General features: G+C 35.5%; 1 protein-coding gene across 1 annotated transcript in view; it reads right to left on the bottom strand.

Moving 5' to 3' along the window:
* Positions 1 to 405: 405 nt before the first annotated feature.
* Positions 406 to 23,724, bottom strand: part of LOC145690637 (uncharacterized) — a 30,693-nt gene continuing 7,374 nt past the window's right edge. Inside the window, exons 2-3 of the mRNA XM_081765720.1 lie at positions 21,814 to 22,382; positions 406 to 2,679 (exon numbers count right to left, since the gene is read on the bottom strand). Coding sequence (XP_081621846.1) covers positions 738 to 2,679; positions 21,814 to 22,349 — 2,478 coding nt within the window. The 5' untranslated portion in view covers positions 22,350 to 22,382 and the 3' untranslated portion in view covers positions 406 to 737. The remainder of the gene's footprint in view (positions 2,680 to 21,813; positions 22,383 to 23,724) is intronic.

Genomic DNA, 23,724 nt, shown 5'->3' on the forward strand with positions numbered 1-23,724 from the left:
TCGAAACGTCGGAAGCCAATAATTCCAGTTGGCTTATAGCCCGAGAACACTTGTTTAGAATTAAAACTAACCTTTGTGGGTTAAGTTAGGATTATCGAAAGTAAATTTCCTTCACTCCTTAAAATTCCCTCAAAATGAATGAGAACCATTGTTCGGTAAAATTCACACCATCTCTCAATAGTCAAAACGAAGCAATGGTTGCTTCAAACGTTAGTGAAAGTGAATCAGACGAATATTACATATACTGCAGCACAAAAGGCTATGGTCGTTCATCCGACAAATTTAGAAGGAATAAAAGTCTTGTGTAATGAAAGTGACAAAGAATATCTCGATATGAATGATCAGTAAGAAATAACAAAGGAAATCATGGTTATAAAAGGATTTGTACTAAAATCGATAGAATAAATTCAATAACTCAAGTATAAAATTTAATAAATTATAAAATTTAATAAATTATTCACATATATAGAAACGAAGTGTTGTGGAATAACCGAAAATATAAATTTACATTTCTTCTAATTATTCGATTGTAACAAAATTTTTGAGAATTAGTTTAAAACTTAAGCAGCAAAACATTATGCGTTCCTTTTGTGTACGGAGCAATAGCTCTATTTTATTATAGTAATTTCTACACTTACAAGAATAACGCTTTATTGTTATTTTTTGTTTTTGTTTTTGTCATGCACATCAGTTCCGCTATTTTCTCTTCACGTTTTCTTGCTATTATTTGTTTTCCTTTATTCATTGTGGTGCGCTTTCTTCATGTGTTTCTGTAAACACTTATTTTGAATATAATGTCTCCCGCATATTGTACATACGTAAGTACGTTTCTGTGGATGATTACGAACATGTTGCTCCAATTCAGTTCTATTTGTGAATTTCTCTATGCAATATTTACATGATATAAGGCCATGCGACTTTTTCCAGTGTCTTAATAAACCACCCCTAAACGCATATGAACTTCCACACAGATCACAAACATTAGAACCATTTTTGTGAGTAGCTAAATGTTGCTGTAATTCAATTTTATTTGTGGATTTCTCCGCTATTATCCTTTCACTTTGGGCCACGTGAACTTCCTTCATGTGTGTCTGTAAATCTTCGTAACAAATATTGCATATGTGACATCGTTGAGTATGGACATGTTGCCGTAATTCAGTTTTATTTGTAAATTTTTCTCCGCAATGTTTACAAGACACAGGGATATGTGACTTCTTCCAATGTCTTAATAAGCCCCCACTAAACGCATATGAACGTCCACACACAGAACAAACATGAGAGCCTTCTTTGTAAGAAGCTACATGTTGCCGTAATTCAATTTTATCTGTCGATTTCTCCGCTACTATCTTTTCACTTTGGGTCACTATTTTATCCTTTATACTAGATGATCCATTCTCGTGAACTCTCTTCATGTGTACCTGTAAACGTCCGTTTAAAGTAAAAACCATACCGCATATATGGCATATAAAACTTTGTTTTTCTCGATGAGTATGAATATGTTTCCGTAATTCGGTTTTATCCGTGAATTTTTCTCCGCAATGTTTACATGACAGAAGAATACAATTTGTATCATTGGTTTCCTTATGCGACTCCTTTATATGTCTAACTAGGTTTTTCCTAAGCTCATACGAACGTCCACACAGAGAACACTCATACGATTTTCCTTCATTATGAGAAGCAAGATGTCCCTGGAAACAAACCGAATCTGCAAAAGTCTTTCCACAGTATTCACAAATTTCTGTATCAAGATTTGGCATCATCCGACCGGGATGTTTTTTTCTCCAATGTTTCTTAATGCTACTTGAATGAATAAATGACCTGCAACAAAGATTACATACATACCGCTTGTTTCTGTGTTGGGACACATGTTCTTCATATAAATCACTATTGATGAAAGTCATGCCACAATAATCACAAACCAACCATGGATTACTCATATGAGATCCTAGATGTTTCTTATATTCAATTTTATTCTCAATTTTCTGACCACACTGAACACATTCATATTTCTTGTGACGTTTTTTCATGTGTCTAACTAGACACGCTGGATTTGAATACCTTTTCTCGCAAGAATTGCATTCGAATGGTGTATCGCCATTATGTCGTTTAATATGATATTCTAAAGATGTTTTACTAGCAAAACATTTTCCACAGTAATTGCAGGCAAACCTTGATCTTGATTTGCCTGTCACTGAAGCCAAATGCCTCAACAACTTAGACCTTATAACAAACGATTTAGAGCAATGTGGACACTTATGCCTTTTATCCCCAAAAACACTTTTTAAATGAAATCTCAGAGAGGAGTTCTCATTATACGTCCTATCACAATGTGAACACTTTATTTTCTCACCAGTGTGACTACTACGAATGTGAGCGTCTAACAGATTTTTAAAGAAGAATTCTTTGCAACAATGGTCACACTTAAATATTTGTTCTCTTTTATGAAAAATTCTATCATGGAGTTTTAAATTTTTAGCAGTCTTAAAATATTTGTTACAAGGAATACACATAAATTCTGTCTTATTTTCATCTGGTAGTCCAAAACTTAATTCATTACACTTTTTGCTATTGGAGTACATTTTGTATCCGTTTTCAGACATAGGCTCTCCCGTTCTTCTCAAATTATTTTCGAAATTAAGATTTGTGGAGAGCTGCATCTGATTCGGAAGAGACGAAGATCTGAAAGAAAGGACAAAATGTATGTTTCAGAAGCAAGTATTCTAAAGTTAAATTTTATATGAATTCTGAAATTAAAAATATGAGGTATATATAGTAAGTATATATCGTAAGTGTATATCGTCTTTCACACTCTGGAGTTACGTTTGATGCACCACTGGAAAGTGTAAATAAAAATTAGGGAATCAGATATCTTTTGCTGAAATTTTACTACTTATTTTCATAAATAGGAGCATAAGTCAATAAGTATCTGCAATATTATTTTCTTTATAATTTATTACCACAAAAGTACAATGTTTTTATTCATATCATTAGCCAATATAGCTACCCTGCTTTTCAATCTACCTGACACATCGTTGCACAAGCTTTCCGATATCCTTTGAAAAAAAAAAGTTTCTGGTAGTGCAGCAAGCCACGAATGCACCGCTTTCTTCACCTGTTGATCAGAGAGCTCAATAGACAGCATCTGAGAGTATCTTAGAGTGGACAAAACAGATAGTAATCTGACGGAGCGAGATCGGACTGTATGCAGGATGCTCCAACACCTCGAAACGCAGTATCTGAAAAGTATGAACGGTGTGGGCGGCAGTATGTGAACGCGCATCTCACACGCAACACAAGAACGCCTTCCGACAATCGACCCCCGCATTTATTACAAATTGCAGTCGTTAACTTGCTTACCAACATATCACCGTACCTTTCACTGTTTATTGTTGACCCCTTTTCCAGGTAATGTTCCAGGATTGGCCCTTGTGAGTCCGAGCATCATTTTCGCTGCAAAAGGTTGACTCTGGAATTTCTTTTTGACGGGATATCCGAGGCGCTTCCATTCCATGCACTAGCGTTTGCTCTCTTGTTCAAAGTGATGAATCCACACTTTATCTCCAGTGATGATTCGCTTGAGAAATGCTTCACCTTCGTTAGCAAATGGCCCAGCAGGTGCTGACAGATTCTCACATGGTTTTGCTTGTGGTCTTCATCGAGTTTTTTCGCAACCCATCTCGCATAGATTTTGTAAAAGTTGAGCGTATTATACATGATGTCATATACAGAATCATGATTAATCTCCATATAGGTTGCCACTTCATTAACAGTCACTTGTCTGTTATTCAGAATCAAGGCACGGACTCGTTCCGTAATATCCTCAATTCTTGCTGTAGCTGGACGCCCTGCTCTTTTCTCGTCCTTCACGCTCTTTCGACCACTTTTGAACTATTCAATCTACTGGTAAACGTTCCGCTGTAGCAACATCTGTCCCCGTATTGTGCTGAAATTCTACGAATTTTCACTCCGGGTGCACCTTCAGAGCACAAAAAATCGGATGACAGAACTAAGTTCTTTTGCACACAGAGAGTGGCGCGATCATCTTTACTTCGCAACAGCGAAAAACGGAGTGATATGATAGCGCTGCAACCTACCACAGGCGAAGTCGACGATGACACTTAGCACCTGGTGAGCACACAATGCCGTAGAGCAAACCTGAAAAGACACAGAAAAATATTGCACTTACTTATTGACTTATCCTCGCATATTAATGTTCATATTTTTAGCTTAGGAACAGATTAACGGCAACGGAGTATTCGAGGCTCTTCACTGAGTCAAAACTGAAATTATTACATTTTATTTCTATTGGGTAAAATTTCAAGCAGCTTATATGCTCATTCCGTTAATTGATTGGATATGAAAATATGCGCCAGTAGATTTACAGTGTTTGGCATGTTATCCTCTAGAGCTATAAGTACAAGTTAATTTCATTTGTAAGGTTCACGCTGCACAGTTCGGCTCTAGGAGGCCAAACGAGCTGAAAAATGACAATAAAAAGACAAACGTACGTGTTTGAACTGTCAAGAGATTGATCTTGCGGTAGCATTGTTTAATGCCTTACACTTTTTGAGCTGTCAGTCGAGAACAGAACAACAACAACTGGAGTGCTGTATTCCACTAAATGTATTCCTTTCTCGCTTTTGAAACAATAGCTACGAAAGTAAAAACTCATCATACTAAAATTAATAATTTGTAATTTATTAATCAGAATGAAATATCTATGTAGCGTACAACAAAAGTAAACATCTCCATAAAAGAGAGATAAAAGAATCAATCTATAAAACAATTGCTAGCTATTTAGCAAAGTCCTTTTTCTAGCAAGGAGGTGAATATTACGTAAATTTTGTACTTGATACATTAAGATAGTTAGCAAGTGTTATTTTGCAACATTTGTATCGTTAATGAAAAATGTAATCATATTATTCAGATTTATAAAAGAATCTTCCCTTGGGAACATTCTATGTAATTGCTCATATTTTTTCTTAAAAAATAGAATACTTAGGGACCTACGTGACCCCTTATCGTCGCTAGTAGTGTGCGAAGATCAATTGAGAATCTGTGCTGTTAGATTTGTGAGAAGTACTTCTCTCACAAATCATTAATAATCTTGTTGCGTCTGTATTTTAATTAAGGGAAACATCTACTTTCAGCTCTTAAATTTGTAACTTAAAATTAACAAGAAAATATTTAGAGATACAATCTGAATAAAGCAAACATTTCTTATTAGTAATCTCTGTTTCAGTTTTTTCGGCAATACCTTCATCAGACATCACCAATGACGCAGATGAAGAGACTAAAAATAATTTTATTAGGAACATGAAAAAGGATCGAGCTGATACATAGCGAGGATCACAGGAGAAAACACGAAGGCAAGTAGCATAAATTGAAAATGGTTGTAGTAAAAACTAGGAAAAAAAAAAAAAAACAGAGTTAAAGACAAAGAGGTGGTTTGAAATGAAAAGGAGTAAAAAAAATTTAGTTTCACAAAATTTTCACGGATTACCTTTCGTATTTTCCCGTGGCAAAAATGAAACATTCGATACTATGAACAATACAATTTAAGGTAAAGCTCACTTCTGGCGCGTGGAGAAATACTGTGTACGCAAATTTTCACGGGGTTCTCCCATTTTTTCCACATTCTTCATTCCCCCATTTCGTTCATTATCATCGTCTCTCTCAGCTTCGGTACATAGTATGGTTATTTCACTGAATTTTTCTGGTATTTCAGGTAGTTATACACGACTGTTACGTATTTTGGCGGGCGTATTCCTGTTTGTTATCTGGAATTTCAAGTATGAGCTTAGATTTTCAATAATAATTTTGTTTAAAACGTAAAACAAAGTGCTCAATTAACATTCTTATCATCATCATTTCTTGTGTTTTAATTCACCGTTTTGTTCATTTAGGTTTACTGTTTTGAATTTATAGTAAAAATGCAGTTTGGAGCATTCGAGGAAGAGAAGACCCGTCCACAAGTTACCCATGGCAAAAATATATGCTGTGACTTTTTTTTTTCTTTTTTTAAAAACTTGCAAGCTTCTCTGGAACTCGAGTGTCCTCTGTCGCGAGTACTGGCGATGCAAAAATAGACATTATTTTTCCAGCATTATTACTTCATTCATAGTTGCGCGAAGCAAGGGGTTGCGGAGCGAATTGTGGATGACTAATGACCTATATGGTATGAGAATAAACTTAATTCATGATAAAGGAATTAACTGTGAGTTTATGCTTATAGTTTTTAACGTTAGGAATTTTTCAGAATTTTGCTGAACCAGTTTTGGTTTAAATTAAGTAAGCAGTAATAATCATGTTTTGGTATTTTTTAGAAATAACTGAATTCTGGGTTACCCTATTGCCATTGACTTCTGTACAGGGTATTTAATAAGTATTATTTGAATTTTCAAGAAACTTGTTAAACTGAACCTAAAATACTTATTGCAAGAGTTGGTTCTCAAAGGAGAGCTGAATCTATTGAATTATTTCAGTGTTCTAAATAAAGATTTATCTGTTATAACTGTTTTCCTGAATTTGTTGATGAGTGAATGTGAGTTGGTGTTTGGATACTCCTGTAGTAGTAATCTAGTAATTGATATTAGATTTGTAGTTTATTGATATTTATATTCATTACTTTAAAATATTTTGCATTGTGTGTAATTGTTTATTATACGAGGATAAGTCAAATATTACCGCAATTTTGACATAATTCTTCTTGCATTGTTTATACTGACCTCTGTCCTCTTTTATTTTATTGTTATGCTGTTGTAGTCATGCTATGAAAGTATTACGAGGGCTATCCAGAAAGTAGATTACGTTTTGGAATAAAAAATCAACAAAGTATAGGAAACAAATTTTATTATATACAGATGAAAGCCACACACAAATACTACTTTTCGACATAGTCACCATTCAAATTAAGGCATTTATCGTAGCGATGTACGAGCTTGGAAATTCCTTCGTCGAAAAATTCGGCCGCCTGCGACTTCAACCACTTCGTTACCTCTTCTTGCAGCTGTTCGTCGTCATCAAAACGCTGCATAACCAACCACTTCTTCATTGCTGGGAATAGGTGGAAGTCGCTCGGTGCCAGGTCGTTATTGTGAACTTTCGATTTTCACGGACTTTAACATCGACTTTTTCGACAAGTTCGGCAGTCACTTTGCTGGGTCTCCCACTTCGATCTTCGTCGTGAACATTGGTTCGGCCATTTTTAAATCTTATGACCCACTGTCGCACTCCACCTTCAGTGATAATGTTGTCCCCATACACTTCACACAGCTGCCGATAGATTTCTATCGGTTTACAGTTTTTTGCTGTCAGAAACCTTATTACTGCACGCACCTCGCAGCTCGCGGGATTTTCAATTAACGCAGATATTTCAAACCGTCACAGTATCTTAACGGAGCACAGCACGAACCTCTCACTAGCACGGCTAGATGCCGACTGAGCTGCGCAACGCTCTGACCCCAAGATGGCCGCGCTAGCCCCGCCCCTAGCGGACACAGACGAAAACGTAATCTACTTTCTGGATAGCCCTCGTATTATACTTCCTCCATTTGTCTTCCTTTTGTTGCAGATAGATCATGGCCACTCCATTAGAAGTTTGCACCAAGAGGAACAACGAGCAGTGATCCGGTTTTTGTGGTCGGAAGGCCGCAATCCATCAAAGACTTTCGGCACAATATGAGGATAGTATCTTGCCGCCGTAGGAGTGTCTACGAATGGACTGAAAAATTCAAAAAGGGTCACACAAGTGTCACACATGAGGAAGGATCCGAGCGACCATCTACGCTCACAAATGATGGCAATATTGAGCACACATGATGACGTGGTTTTGTTAGATAGACGAGTGACTATTGATGAAGTGGAACATCGTCTGGAAATTAGTCATGGTTCCTGATATTTCTTACGACCACAAAAACCGGATCACTGCTCATTATTCCTCTTCAGTGCAAACTTCTAATGGAGTGGCCATGATCTATCTGCAATAAAAGGAAGACAAATGGAGGAATTAGGATCAAACTTTCATATCATAAACGCAACAGCATAACAACAAAATAAACGAGCACAGAGGGAAGAATGAACAATGTAAGAGGAGTTCTGTCAGAATGCGGATATTTTTTTACTTACCCTCGTATTTTGAAAACGTGTCACGCTACAAACAATCTGTCAATCCCAACACATTTTCTGAAGGTGTTGCCTATGAAGTAGTGACTAATAAGAGTCTAGGTGATGTCAGTAGATATGATTTACGTGATGTTTTGGTTGCTACAGGTTTTGGTCACATTACCATTTGGAATTTTTTATAGTTCTCAAGATACACGAACGTCGGACGGAGAAAGTAAGGATGTTGTTCCCTCAGATGAAACACAGAGTAGTCCCAAAGCAGACCTTTCAAGTAACTTACAGGGCTTTCCCAAAATGGAAACATTGCTTGAAATGCCAGGTCTTCCCAATAGTAAAGGTAATTTTCCATAGTTCGGTAGTATGGGGAGCTCGATGCAGAAATGCTTCGGCGTTAATGTAGCTTCACTGCCTTCCCTTCAAAATATTCTAGAAGAATTTTAATAAAAAAATCCAAACTTTATTGAGTTGCGTTGTAAAAGGAGAGGGCCTTTAAATTCTGACAGGCCGGAATTAGATGTACAGTGTTGGACAAAAGTTAAATCAGTGGATAACTGTGAAACAAAGTTGAAGCAAGTTACGTATACAGATAGCTCTAGTGGAATTGATGTTAGGAACATACATACTGAATATGTTCCCTTTTGGATTTCCAAATCATAATCTTAGTTCTCCTGCGAACAGATTGAGTACCCCAAAGACAAAAAACGCTTTCTAAAGATTAACAAAAATGTGATTTAGGCTGTGAATTGTTGGAAATTCGGTTTTGTAAATTGGAGATACTTGGTTTCGGTTTTGCTAAGGTAGTTAATGATTCACTGAAACATAACGCCCAAGTAAATGAAAGGAATGATTGAAATGTTCAATGGAAAGAATATTCTGTTCCGTCGCTTTAAAATGCTAATCTGGGATCTATGAGATATTTTAATGAGAACGTAAGTCAAAATTCAAAACATACGAGGGGAAGAAATAATTTCAGACCGAAAACAACTTAGTGGTAATGCCATAGGAGGAACTGATAGCCGTAAGAATTTGCGTATATGTAGTAGTATGAATAAAGATATACGAACTGGTGCTTATCCATGTATGGATATATATTGATAAATTTATAGTTGAAGGGTAGGTGTTGAGTTAGAAGATAAGGAAATTACGAAAAGTTGATAGAAACAATAACTTGTGTGTGTTTGAGATTGTATTGCCAGTTAACGGAATAATGATTAATTATCAATTTCCCGAGAGGATGGTACTTTATATTGTTTTGTCTAAAACTTGTAGTTTGAATTCAGAATTACTAGAATTTGTGTCTTCGGGTTAAGTCTTGAGCAGATATTAAAAAAAGTATTGAAGAAAGGTTTATCACTTCAACAGCATGTGGCTATTTAATTGTAAATAAGGTTTACAGGCCAATGAGTAAGTAAAAGCACTGTAGACTTCATTGATGATATTTATGCTCTAGTCCATAATTTAGGACAGTCTGGTCAAGATGTAATTACAAGTATTTTGCACAGCATGAACCTTGTGTACAAATATAAATGCTTTGATAATATAGTTCCTAATTGTATTGCTGAAATAAAAGTTATAGTTGAGAGATAGTTACAAGAAATCAAAGCGTAAATTTTTGGAATTTTCCTAATACAACAAATAGGCACTTACGACTAATGTGTAATCAGAGAATAGTGAATCAGGTTGAGAACGTAGTAAGGAAGTCGCAAGTTGGTGTAAGCCCAGATGGTAGTCAGAACTTAAGAATTGATAGAGATATTAAAGGGCATGTAGATCCTAAACTACTTAAATAAAAAACGTGATTGCTATAAAAATTCACAATATGAATTATGTAACTTTGATGAAACACAACAAAATGTTTAAAAAAATGTTCATTGTAATTGTATTCAGCAGTGCTCTTGATGTTTCAGGTTCCGCACTTGGTTGCAAGGAATGGGGTCAAAATGTGAAGTAGAACTTTGTAATCTAGATCTACTCCTGTATACATTGAGGATACGCCGGCGTTACTTGTGATAGTTGGGATTGGTCAACTAACAGTTGCAAGTGTGTTGGGTAGTAGAAGTAATCAATCTTCTAGACGAAAGATTTCTAGAACTGGTATGCGAGGATGTTATTTATCAACATATGACAAGCCTTTAAAACGGAATACTGTTATCTATTATACCTGTTAACAGTTACCTATTACAAGGATTAACTGGACTTGGAGTATATTTAAATCAAGTATAAAACCATTATCGAAAATAAATTAGTGTTCAGTAACCAAATTAATCTATATTGGAAAACTGTTTATGGTTTCTAAAGAGGAGCGTCGAGAGGAAGGCCGATGACTTAAACGGATGATGCTGCGAAAGAAATATCTTTCGTTTATCACATGAGACTGAATGCTTCTGAACTAAAGACTACGCAAATTTCGTCTAATGTTGATTCACTACAGTGCGCTTCGGATGTTAGTGGCGAAAGTGGTCGGCGTATATTAGTGAATCAGAATTTGAATCTAATAAAGTATTAACAATGTCAGAGTTCAAATTAATGAAGAGAAACACTGGACAACTATCGATAATGAGTGTGGAGCAGATGTTTCGGGTCATACATGAAACAATGATACTCACAGTGAAGAACCGATTTCCAAACTAGTGGAGGAAGTGATGCTTCGAAGGAATTGAAGAAGGGCTCAGGATTGGTGCACCCGCTTTCAATACTCAGGATTCTTGGTCCGATTTATTAGAAGAAGAGTTTACGCAAGGGATTAATAAATTAAAACAATTTGGACTTGGATCAAGTTCAGATATCGTGAAGATTTCTAACGCTTCGGGTGAAATTGAGAATGATATACAAGAAATGAATGGTGATAGCAATGAATATAGTACACTTAGGAAAGCTTCAGAAGTGGAAGATTGATGATTGGTCTAATACTGACACTGAGGAATTTGCTAGGAACTTGTAGTAAGAACACTCTGATGTCATCAATAACACTGTTGGGTGTTAGGAAGATTATAAATGTATTTACGAGAACAATGACTTTCAAAGATAAGCCTTTTCCAATTCCTATGGTCACTTACGAGAGTTCATCAGAAAGTTAGTTGCACAAGAAGTTTTGAAACAGACTGTCCACTGAATTACGGAAGTACAGGCTTCATTGTAGAGAACAGAGACAGCTTCTATCGATTAGTGGCTAATTACGTTATGTTAAACAATTTTTCGTCCGATTATATATATATATATATCCCACCTTTGTAATGGAAGAGTGTGTACGTGATTTGGCCGTTTATTAATTACATGCCGTCTCTGGATCTGAAGAAAGTATATTTTCAATTTCTTTAGCACAAGGAAAGTGAAGATCCCACCACAATCGTGACTTCCACTGACTCCTTCTAACATGTGAAAGTTTCGGCAGAAATTAAGGCTGGATTATATGTTTTATCCATATATATAAAAGAGGTGTTGGAGAATCCTGAAAATCAGGGTTTATATTGGATAACATTTCAACAGCCTATAAAAATAAAAGAAATAAGCATATGAAAGTATTAGAAATTATGATACAATTAAGAGAAAAGGGTTTGACGATTTTATCTAACAAACCATTCTTTTTCGAAAGGATGATACATAGGTTTTATTGTAGAGAGAAATGAAATTAGAATGGGCTCAAATAGATCTGAGGCTATTCGGGCTTTACTACTGCCAAAATCTCGAATCGCAGTGCAGAAGTTTTATGATTAACCTTCCATTCTAGGTATATTTCTGATTTTCAAGACGTTATAGCACCAATTTTCGACTTGGGATCAAGAAAGAAAAAAAAAATAAGGATTTCGGGAAGGAAAGATCTTTTAAGCTTAGTTTAAAGCCATTGAAAAGAGTCGTGGGAAAGGAATAAAATTTTTCAGTCGCAGACGGCATAGTTTTCAGTTATGAAACTTACGAAAATAGATGACAGTACTGTCGTACGCAAGTGGGAAGATGGAAAAATATTTATGTTAGAAATTTATCTTCCTTCCTTTCTTTCTTTTCACTCGTAAAGGAGGGGCAGACAATAAAGTGTCACTCGTCTGCGACTTTCGTAGGAATTTACTTTCTCGATACTTCCATCTATCTAACACGGGAGGGTCCCACAAGTTGTCGCTAAAATCTGACTGCCACATAGCACATCTGATAGAGCAACATGAGAAATGAAAATGAGCAAAATTTAAGGTGCTATGGACCAGAAGGATAGGAGCTACGGGGCTTCAAAATTTGAAAATCCAGAAAATTGTATCATGGAATTATGTACGTTTAAAGTAAATATCTTGAAAACCGTTAAAGCAATCAAAACAAAAGTTGTATAATATAATAAGAACAAAATGCCCTATCGGAAACCACAAACAGTGTTGCCATAGGTGAAGCAGTATTGCGAACTCAGCATAAAAATATTTTGTTTGAAATAGCACCATATACAAGTGTGCACAGATTTAAAATGCACTATTATCACTAAACGAAACAGTGTAGTGGTACAGTAATGAAGTGAAATGAAATCTTTGAGTTTTACGTCCCACGGTTATGCCGGTTAGGTTAAAGGAGACGGTGATGATGAGAAATGCATGAAATGGTGGAATGAAGACAGTGGGAGGAAACGCGAGAACCCCGAGAAAACCCACGAGCACGCTGTTTGTCCACCACAAAGTCCACACGGCGCGAGCTGGGATCGAACCAGGGACCCCAAGCACCGGAGGTGAACGCTCTACCACTGATCCACCGCGCCCCCAGTAGTGGTACAGTGTTGCACACAACTGGAGCTACGTGTGCTGAAAATGTACAATGGAGAAGTCTGATATGTGGCAATAGATAGTAATAAAGGAATCTGGGTCTCATACTATGAATTTAGTTCAAATGCATAACATAGACAGAATAACAGCAAAATGTCAGCAGTGTCACAAAATACTGATGCATTTGAAAAACGAAATTGAGTGATGCCATTTTTACGTCCTCTGTCAGCTCCGAATCTATGTGGGAGTGTAAGGTGGGATCCGAATCACTATGAAAGAGAAAGATTACAATGAAATGTAACGTGAAAAGTACAACAAAAACATGTCCGAGGCGGGATTGGAACCCGCGATGCCTAATATGTCGGTTGTCTAGCCTTTTAGACCACACGGTTATCCTGGCCAACTAAAAACGAAATTAGGCAGTATTAAAATAATTATATTTCCAATGTAAATATGGTAATATTACAGAGTACAAACGTAATCATATGGTATGTAGGAGAAGAATTAAAAAAAAAAAAAAGTCACTTAACACGAAAGACAGAAACCAAGAAAGTACTCTTCCAAATGTTGATAAGACAACCGAGAGCCAGTTTACAGAATTAGAAAACACGTGTTTCTTTCCTCGCGTGTATCATTTTGTTTCCGCGAGTTGTCTGCTTATTAATCGGGGCTACAAAGTATAATGCAAAATCCACACTTGTTTCTAGTGCAATACTTTATTACACTTTGTTGCCACATATAAGACTTCTCTGTTGTACATTTTCAGTACATGTAGCTCCAATAGTGTGCAACACTGTACCACTACACTTCACTGTTACGTTTAGTGATAATAATGGATTTTAAATCTGTGCACACTTGTATATGGTGCTATTTCAAACAAAATGTTTTTATGCTGAGTTCTCAACACTGCTTCACCTCTGGCAACACTGGATTCCGATAATGCATTTTGTTCTCATTATATTATGCAACTTTTGTTTTGATTGCTTGAACGAGTTTCAAGATATTTACTTTAAAGTACTTAATTCCATGATATAATTTTTTGTATATTCAAATTTTGAAGCCCCGTAGCTCCTATCCTTTTGGTCCATAGCACCTTAAACTTTGCTCATTTTCATTTCTCATGTTGCTCTATCAGATGTGCTATGTGGCAGTCAGATTTTAGCGACAACTTGTAGGACCCTCCCGTGTAAGTAACCCTATACTGATGACCACTGTTTAGCATGCACAGTAGCCTGTGCGTTTGTTTTTGAGAGGAGAAGTGGTTGCACAAATCGGTTCATTTCTTGCACAGATGAAGAATAAGCAGCCTCTAGTTTACCCTATGCCACTCGAGTATGAAAGAGAATGTTCTAAGGTGTGAGAAAAGAAAAAAAAAAAAAAGCTGGAAACTCGGAGGTCTTCCTGCTGCCTTGTCAATATGGCACTGTCAATGAAAGATCTCTCTTCTCTCATTGTGAAGGAAAGAAAAATATATAGGCAATCTGAAAATTTAGTCAGTGTCAATTCATTTTTCCCTCTAACAAGATTTTATCAAAGAACAAACTTTGTTGTCCTTACTGTTTCTCTCTCTCTCTCTCTCTCTCTCTCTCTATATATATATATATATATATATATATATATATATATATATTGTGTGTGTATGTATATATGTGTGTGTGTGTGTGTGTGTATGAATGTAAAATTTAGACAGTAATCGATCTACTGTGGATTTTAATCCATGAGACAGTCTTTAGTTTTATTCCCATAATGATGTCTGAAACGAATAATTGGAAATAACTCATTTCTTCCTTCACACAACAGACAATCCAAGACCGATAAATAATAGTGTGCAGATTGCACATTTCACACAAACTGTCCTTATGAACTTCTACACCAGCAAGTGTGTATATGGCTGCTCAAGGAACAGACTGAGCAGCGTAGTGATTAACGCACTAGCAAGGAACGCCGAAAATCCCTAGTTCAAGTCTCTGTTCAATCAAGTACTTTTTCACTCTTTTGTGTATCATATCCAAAGCTGTTAGGGTAGCTATCAGGTACTGGTATCTCTAACCTGATAGAGATTACTTTGTTTACGACTGTCTGATTTTGTTCGACCCATGCAATTAGGTTATTATTTATTATTATTATTTCCCATATTTTTATTTTAAATCCCTCAAACACACTGAATTTCAGAAAGCATTTTGAATTGACTAAGTTTGACATGTAACGTTATAAAATACATGTTTAAAAATGTTCATAACATTTGTAAATTTGAATACTAACAAGGGACATCACCCAAATGTCCAGCTCCGATATCAATGATTTTTTTTTCTGACAGAGGACATGTATGCATTATTTCTGATGACAAATATTTTTGCCATGGTGCATATTTTCTATTTTCTATTTTATATATATATATATATATATATATATATATATATATATATATATATAATTTTGAAGAGTTGTGATGTGGTTATTAGAGATTATTGCAGAAGTCCCTTACTACCCTCTGTAAACGGAGTGTTAATGAAAGAACTACCATGCAGATACATATTAAGCCTAGGGGAAAGTCGTATGGTAGGTATGACCTTGTCGGCAGCCATCTTGAAATCCACAGTTTTAAATTAAGGTCAAGTTTTTTTTAAAATTGGAATAGGGTAATTATGATACATAATTTCGGGCTAGAATTTAATCAGGAAAATAAAGGTGAAGTTAGTTTTAAGATACGCACATTTGGGGAAAAGTTACAGGCATATTAATTGTTTATACTTACTATGTGCCAAGTCCCTTACTTCCGCTTCTAACTCCCCTATTAATGATAATAAGTGGATAAAAGCTTCGGTAATGCATATTATGCTTAGAGGCAAGTGGTGCGGTAAAGGTAACCTTGACGGCAGCCATCTTGAAATCCGCCATTTTGAATTAAAGTGAAGTTTTGAAAATGAAAACCGTACCATTTGACACAAACTTTAATAGCAAATTTTCCCAAAAACCAATGGTATGCTTATTTTTGTTTTACGGTTAACCAGTATGAATTTAGAAATGTTTCTAATCTGCACTAAACGTCCATTGTTCGATCTTTCAAAATGGCAACACCTAATCTTCATCGCATGTTTAAGATTCCAAGTGGCAATTTGCAATTGCTGCCATGGCACATGTTTTCTAAATTTATTACATTTTTTAAGAGTTGCGATTTGTCAGTTCATGAATTGTGTTGAAATAAGCATCCAGCAATTTTTCTGAATTTTGAAGACTTGCAATGTAATTATTTATTTCCTATACCTGCCTTTCAAAAACTCGTTTACTGACATGAATCATCGCACAATGAAACAACTCCAACTTTGCATTCACGTAAACCGAAGAAGCAGCTTGTTATGGATAGTAGATGACACGAGAAATCAAATGAAAATTCATGTCAAAAAGGAAAACGAAATATGATTGTTGTGTAAATTAATGGTCTTTTTTTGTTTTGTTTTATATTTATTTCTTTATTGTTTATTTATTTTCTATGGCAATTTTTTGGCTAGTCAGACAAAAATATTCGTTTTCTAGCGATTGTTGTCGAAGGTTCATATTTGTAAGATTTATAATCAGTTTTGATCGGGAACTCGATTAAGTTATACCTCTTTATAAACAAGTTACCTGTTTTCATATTATGTTCATGGTACAATAATTAAAAATATTTTATTGTTTGTTGTTTGCGCAACATGTAGGCTACATTTCCTGGCAATTTTGTGTTCATATAACAACAATTTGTTATAATTTTATTTGTATTTCTTTACGTCACATAGGTCCATAGCCTACTCATGTATTCTGGTTTGAAATAAATAATTACATTGCAAGTCTCCAAAATTCAGAAAGATCGCTTGATGCTTATCCAGGGTGTCTACTGAGTTTCATTTTCAAAATTCCAGTATATTCAGTGTAACCATCAGCAAAACTCCTGTACCTAATACAATGATTTTTTTTAAAGGCCTTTAGAAATAATCACACTCTTGATTTCAGGTTTGTAATTGTTTTACCATCAATGGAATATTTTATTTTTAACAAATTTAGTTAACCTTGATTTTTTAAAATACGATTTATGAACATTTTTAAAGGGCCTCGGAAAAATTTACAATCTCAATGGATACAAAGTTGTTTTTAAGACTATTAGCAACTAGACATGTTTTTAAGAGACCCATATTTTTTTGTTTTGTCGAAAAAAATTTTCCCGCCAAGTAATGGTCAAATTCGGAGCCTCACCATTCGGCTATGGAGACAGGTAGAGTTATAATTCTTGTTGTGGTATGTACATAGGGATATAAATAAACTATATTTCATTATAGTTTGGTTTGCGTATGCGTATCCTTTTGTACATAAATTAACAAATGAACGTCAATTTATCTGAAAAGTTAAAGTTTGCAAATTTTTTTCGAGCACTTCTGGTTCGAATTTTAAAATTCTGTTTTAACGGTTGGTAAGACCTAGTTACCCGCTTTCTGAAAAAAAATTGTATCGCTTCTGTGTGCAACCATTTCGTCGCAAAAAATTCGAGAAATTGTAAAATTTCAAAAATCGCCATTTTTGGGCGCCATTTTCTCCAAAACACCATGTTTTTTAAATTCTGAAATTTTGTCGGATGGTTCAACTTTACATGAATAATAAACACACGAAATACCATTCTCGACCAATGCATCATGAATTAACTGCAGCCTTTTAAAGTTAGCGAAGTTTCGTTACCTTTGATGTCACAGTTATCAACACTGGGAACAATGAGAGTGCAATGATTTGATGATGTTTGTGGTTCACACTCATTAAATGAAGAATAAAAGGTTTTCTTGACTGTTTTTTATTATTTTAATCAAAAAAGCTCTCTGAAATAGTAAAATGAGCCTCTCCCTACTCCTCCGTTTTCTTAAACCGAAGTAATCTGACGTGGAAATTACGATTATGAAACACACACATTTTAAGTTTACTTGAAATGATCATCCAATAAATTCTGATGATCTATAAAAAGCCTGAACTATTACCTGAGTGATGATTTGGAATGTTCCAGACAAAGCCTCAATTAAGTGCGATGTCATTACAGTGATCGAAAAAGGACAAAAAGTTAAAAAATCGAAACTTTTTTTACGCGTTCCAAAGAAATTTACTGACTTTTTAAACAGAACAATCCCAGCATAAGAATGGGTCACTCGGAATTTTATAGTATTCGACTAAAGTGGGTCAGTCCGCAACCTGCGAGGGAAGTGTGTGTGTGTGTGTTGTGCGAATTTTGAGTTAGCTCCTACTGCGTTGCTACAAATCAAAGGTGCAGTCTGTATTGAAACTGTCATGAGTGACGTATTTCCTTTAGTAGTATGATTCGTAGAAAATGACAGCTTTTTTCTTCAAGAATGTGGTGAATGTCCTGGAGTAGAAGGAATAAGTGTGGAGTCTAATTATTGATCCCGATGAAAATGAAAGTGTTACGTATGCCATATGGGAAAACAATGATCTCGCTAAAAAAAACTGTGCCACTTTCTGTTTTCGTATCGTACATTGCTGGTTTAACTGTAAGAATTGTAATTCATGACTACATCAAGAAAGTCCAAAGAGAATTAATTGCTACCGAAAAGAATCGTATAAAATTTCACGATACAAATTCTATTTTACTTCATGTGGACTTCATTGAAAACTGGACTGTTATTCTGCAAAGTGAAATTCAGAGTTATCACCGGAATATGAAACAACTGACATTTTTGGTGTAATAAACGACGATAAAACACACGATTCGGCTCATGTACTCATAGCCATAGACAAGATTCTAAAAATACTCGAAGAAAAGCGAAAATATATTTTGTAGAAAAAGGTTTGAATACGTGAAAATAAGTGTCTACAATTTCCCAAACCGTGTCAGTGATTTCTGATGGTGCTGCATCCCATTTTAAAAATCACTTTCAGATGTTCGAGATGCAGACAGGTCCGATACAGGAGTTGGTTTGCAGTGAAACCGGCCATGCAAGGGTCTCTGCGACGGTATGGGGGTGGGAGAAAGAATGTGGCAACGCGGCATAACCTTAGGCAAAAACAGATAGTTTTAAAACCGCAGAAGAAAAATGAAATGAATGCAGAAAGTGGGAAGAAACAGTATAACCCCGAGAAAACCCACGAGCACGGTGTTTGTCCACCATAAAGCCCACACGGCGCGAGCTGGGATCGAACCAGAGACCCCAAGCACCGGAGGTGAACGCTCTACCACTGAGCCACCGCGCCCCCACTAAAACCGCATAAGAATTCGTGAGTATAGTGCAAGTACAAACTCTGGGTATTACTCTCGTTTTGTTGCCTGGAACTGAATTCGACGAATTCCGGAAGAAAAAAAAGGGAAAGTATGCGACCGGTAACTGGTATTCAACGAAATCATCTATGGCTTTCGGAAAATGGCGAAGTTTTTATGGCAGTAACGGGTCACCATGAACTAACTTCATGCTTCCCCCAAAATCGAAATTCAAAGTGTAGATTTAAGAAATCTGCAAAAAGGAACTTTTGTTACATACATATATGTATGATAACTAGTGGTGCGTAGCAGAAATATTATGAATAAATCATGAATTACGTTAAGTTGAATTGCTGTTTATACTTCCACATAGACCTTCAGCAGGGCACAGGTTTCCAGAAGACCATAAGAGAAGTGAAAATAAGTGTTTTGTGACTATCGACAATGTGCTACACAGGGGCGGATCCAGGACGGACTTCTGGGGGAAAGGGGTTGTAATACTGCTACTTAGAGCTACTTTTAAGAGCTCCAAACTCTGGGATGGTTTTCATTTATATATAAAATAAGAAAGTTTCTTCTTCTAGGGGGAAAAGCGTCCTCCTAGACCCACTCCTGGACGAGTTGTGAGTGAACCAAAACCAATTAAAGCATTTGCACGGTTACATGCTATTAGCGAAGAAGACTCCAATAAAGCAAATGATTGGTCCATGTTAAAAAAAAAAAAAAAAAATCAGTGAAATTTTGTTTCCGAAGACCATTTTAAGTAAGTGAACTTGAAATTTGTGTTTCGTAATCGTAATTTCCACCTCCTCAGATTATTTTGGTTTAAGAAAACAGAGGAGTACGGAGAGGCTCATTTTACTATTTCAGAGAGCCTTTTTGATCAAAATAATAAAAAAACAGTCAAGAAAACCTTTTATTCTTCATTTAATGAATGTGAACCACAAACATCATCAAATCATTGCACTTTTATTGTTCCCAGTGTTGCTAACTGTGACATCAAAGTTAACGAATTTCGCTAACTTTAAAAGGCTGCCGTTAATTCATGATGCATTGGTCGAGAATGGTATTTGGTGTATTTATTGTTCATGCAAAGTTGAACGATCTGACAAAATTTCAGAATTTAAAAAAGATGGTGTTTTCGAGAAAATAGCGCCCAAAAATGGCAATTTTTGAAAATTTTACAATTTCTCGAATTTTTCGCGACAAAACGGTTGCACACAGAAGCGATAAAATTTTTTTTCGGAAAGCGGGTAACTAGGTCTTACCAACCGTGGAAACAGAATTTTAAAATTCGAACCGGAAGTGCTCGAAAAAAATTCGCAAACTTCGACTTTTTAGATAAATTGACATTCATCTGTTAATTTATTTGCAAAAAAGATACGCATGCGCAAACCAAACTATAATAAAATATAGTTTCTTTATATCCTTATGTACATACCACAACAAGAATTATAACTCTACCTGTCTCCATAGCCGAATGGTGAGGCTCCGAAATTGACCATTTTCCATGTCTTCTACAATTCATAAATTGTACTCCTCGTCTTTTCATGGCCCATTACTTGGCGGGAAAATTTTTTTCGACAAAACAAAAAAATATGGGTCTAGTTGCTATAAAAAAAAGTTTCAACAATATTTGAGATGGTGATGGTACAATTTTATACTTTTTTGCCTGAGTTGAAATGGAAGACACCAATATATTTTAAAACCATGAGCCATGGCAACAACCAGGGGCGGATCCAGGACCTACTTCTGGGGGTTGTCATACTGCTACTTTTAAGGGCTTCAAACTTTGGGATGGGTTTTATTTATATATACAAAATAAGAAAGTTTCCTCTTCTGGGGGGGGGGGGGAGACGATCGCGCCCCCTGGCAACAACTGCAAAGTGCCAGTTGGAATCTTAAAACATGCGGTAAAAATTAGGAGTGTTACCAATTTGAAAGATCGAATAATGGACGTTTGGTGCAGATTATAAACAGTCCTAAATTTATACTGGTTAACTATAGAAAAAAAATAAGCATACCATTGGCTTTTTGGGAAATTTTGCTATTAAAATGAGGTGTCACGTGCTATGGTTTTAATTTTTCAAAATTTCACTTTAATTCAAAATGGTGGATTTCAAGATGGCTGCCGTCAAGGTTATCCCTACCGTACCATTTGCCTCTAGGCATAATATGTATTACTGAAGCTTTTATCCACTTATTATCATTAATAGGCGCGTTAGAAGCGGAGGTAAGGGACTTACGCACATAGTAAGTATAAACAATTAATATGCCTGTAACTTTTCCCCAAATGTGCGTATTTCATAAATAACTTCACCTTCATTTCCCTGATTAAATTTTAGCCCGAAATTATGTATCTTATTACCATATTCCCATTTAGAAAAACTTGACCTTAATTTAAAACTGCGGATTTCAAGATGGCTGCCGATAAGGTCAAACCTACCATACGACTTCCCCCTAGGCCTTATATGTATCTACATGGTAGTTCTTTCATTAACACTCCGTTTACAAAGGGTAATAAGGGATTTCTGCAATAATCTCTAATAACCACATCACAACCCTTAAAAATTATAAAAAAAATAGAAAACATGCACCATGACAAAAGTTTCTGTCATCACAAATAATGCATACATGCCCTCTATCAGAAAAAAAAAAATCATTGAAATCGGAGCCGGACATTTGGGTGATGACCCTTGTAAGCTTAGAAAATGGATTCATTAGGAAACTAACCTTTCTGATTCAACCGGTTCATTTGACGTTTGCATACACTCTTGCTCAATGTCTACCTCCCCATTTTCTTCACGTGTTGTTGACACACAAATCAAACCATTTTCTACTTTTACGTCTACATATTCCACCACTTCATTTGATGTTTGCATATCATCTTGTACGCTGTCTATTAGATCATTTTCTTCACTTCCCGATGAAATACACACCAAATCATTCTCCACTTTTACGTCTACAGATTCAATTACTTCAATCGCAGAACTTTTCTCAACCCCACCAAGTACTACACCGTTGTCATCTGCATATCTACTATTAATCACTCCATGGGATTCATTAATACTGGTGTCAGATATTTGATTCTGAATGGAAATGACTGCAACATCTTCCACCAAGAACGAAGTTGATATGTAATCAGATGTTGAAGAATCACAATCATCATCATCATCATTATTATCAAACTTCGTGTCAGTAGATGAACATGTGAGAGTAATAACCTGCAACTCGGAGATCCCATCATGATTTTTATCAGAGTTTTCCATTATTATTTCTGCTTAATTAAACCATCATACTTCCTGAAAATATCAACAAAAAGAATTAGAAAACCATACAACAAAAAATCAAACTATATATATATATACAGGCACACACACATAAATATAAATTTTCAAGAATTAATAATTTACACGGATTACAATTTAAAAATAAACCTACGAAAATGTTAGTGAATTAAAATGTGAGAAAAAGTAACGGTTAAAGCTAAAATTAACTTATAAATTAATTTATTAAAATTTAAAATGACAACATTCACTACTATGAAATGAGAATTATCTTAAGTGTTGAATTTAATATAAAAATTAATAGTACGGAAAGTGATAAGTTGAAACAAAGCTGATAATTCTCGGGTGCTTATGCAAAAGGTTATTAAGTCAAAGTACGTTTTTGACAAAATTGTAAGTTTAAGAACATGGATAATTTCTTGAGATACTTCAGAATATATAAGTTCATAACTTGGGTACCGGGTACCGAATCTGATTTAGCCAGGGCTACTTTCGACTGTATACGGCGGTATACGCTGTACCCATCCTGCTTAATCTTACAAGGAGAAGGCAGAGTTTAGTAAGTGAACTTCGGGGCCATTTTTTTCGAGGTGGTAATGCACAATTATAAAGTTAATATTACAAACTGCGAGAGCGCAATGGCCAAAAATAACGGAGAAAAACCGTATTAAAGTTTTCTACTCGCCGCACATATCGTACGATGCACGAACTTACCAAGTGACGATGTGGCAGAGTGAGTAAAATCTGTAACTTATGTGTAAAGTGTCCCGGGTTCGATTCCTGTTTGAGTCATGCATCTTTTTTTTTTTTTTTTTTTTTTTTTTGTTTCAACAAATAAAGTAGGAATTTTAACTATAAGTAAAATATTAATTCACCGTATGTTTATAATGAATGAAACAATAGAAATTTTCAAATCACTTGAAAAATCTTTCAATGTTCCATGATAACTGGCAAACAAAATTTAATCTATTTCCTAAATATACTCATATCACGACTTATATTATGGATACAACCAGTGGCGTATTTACGATTTTATTTTGGGGGGAGGGCTTTGCCAACTTTATTCCTGGAAATGTGAAAATTCTCCAAGATATTTCATTTACTTTTTTATAGTAAATAACATTTCGGGGGGGGGTTAAGCCCGGAAGCGCCTCCTTAAATACGCCACTGATTACAACAGTCGTTGCGTTATAAATGTTCTTGACGCTTTGTGTCTACATGTGTTGATAGTATGCGAATTACAAAGGAGTTGATGGGGCTAATACTGGATGTTGCTATAACCAAAGAAGATTTTCTCCTCATTCCCCTTGTAATTCGCACACTGTCTACAAATGTAGACACAAAGCGTCACGAACAT

The sequence above is a fragment of the Thermobia domestica genome, chromosome 7, assembly GCF_964235325.1.
Source record: "Thermobia domestica chromosome 7, izTheDome1.hap1.1, whole genome shotgun sequence".
Lineage (NCBI taxonomy): Eukaryota > Metazoa > Arthropoda > Insecta > Zygentoma > Lepismatidae > Thermobia > Thermobia domestica.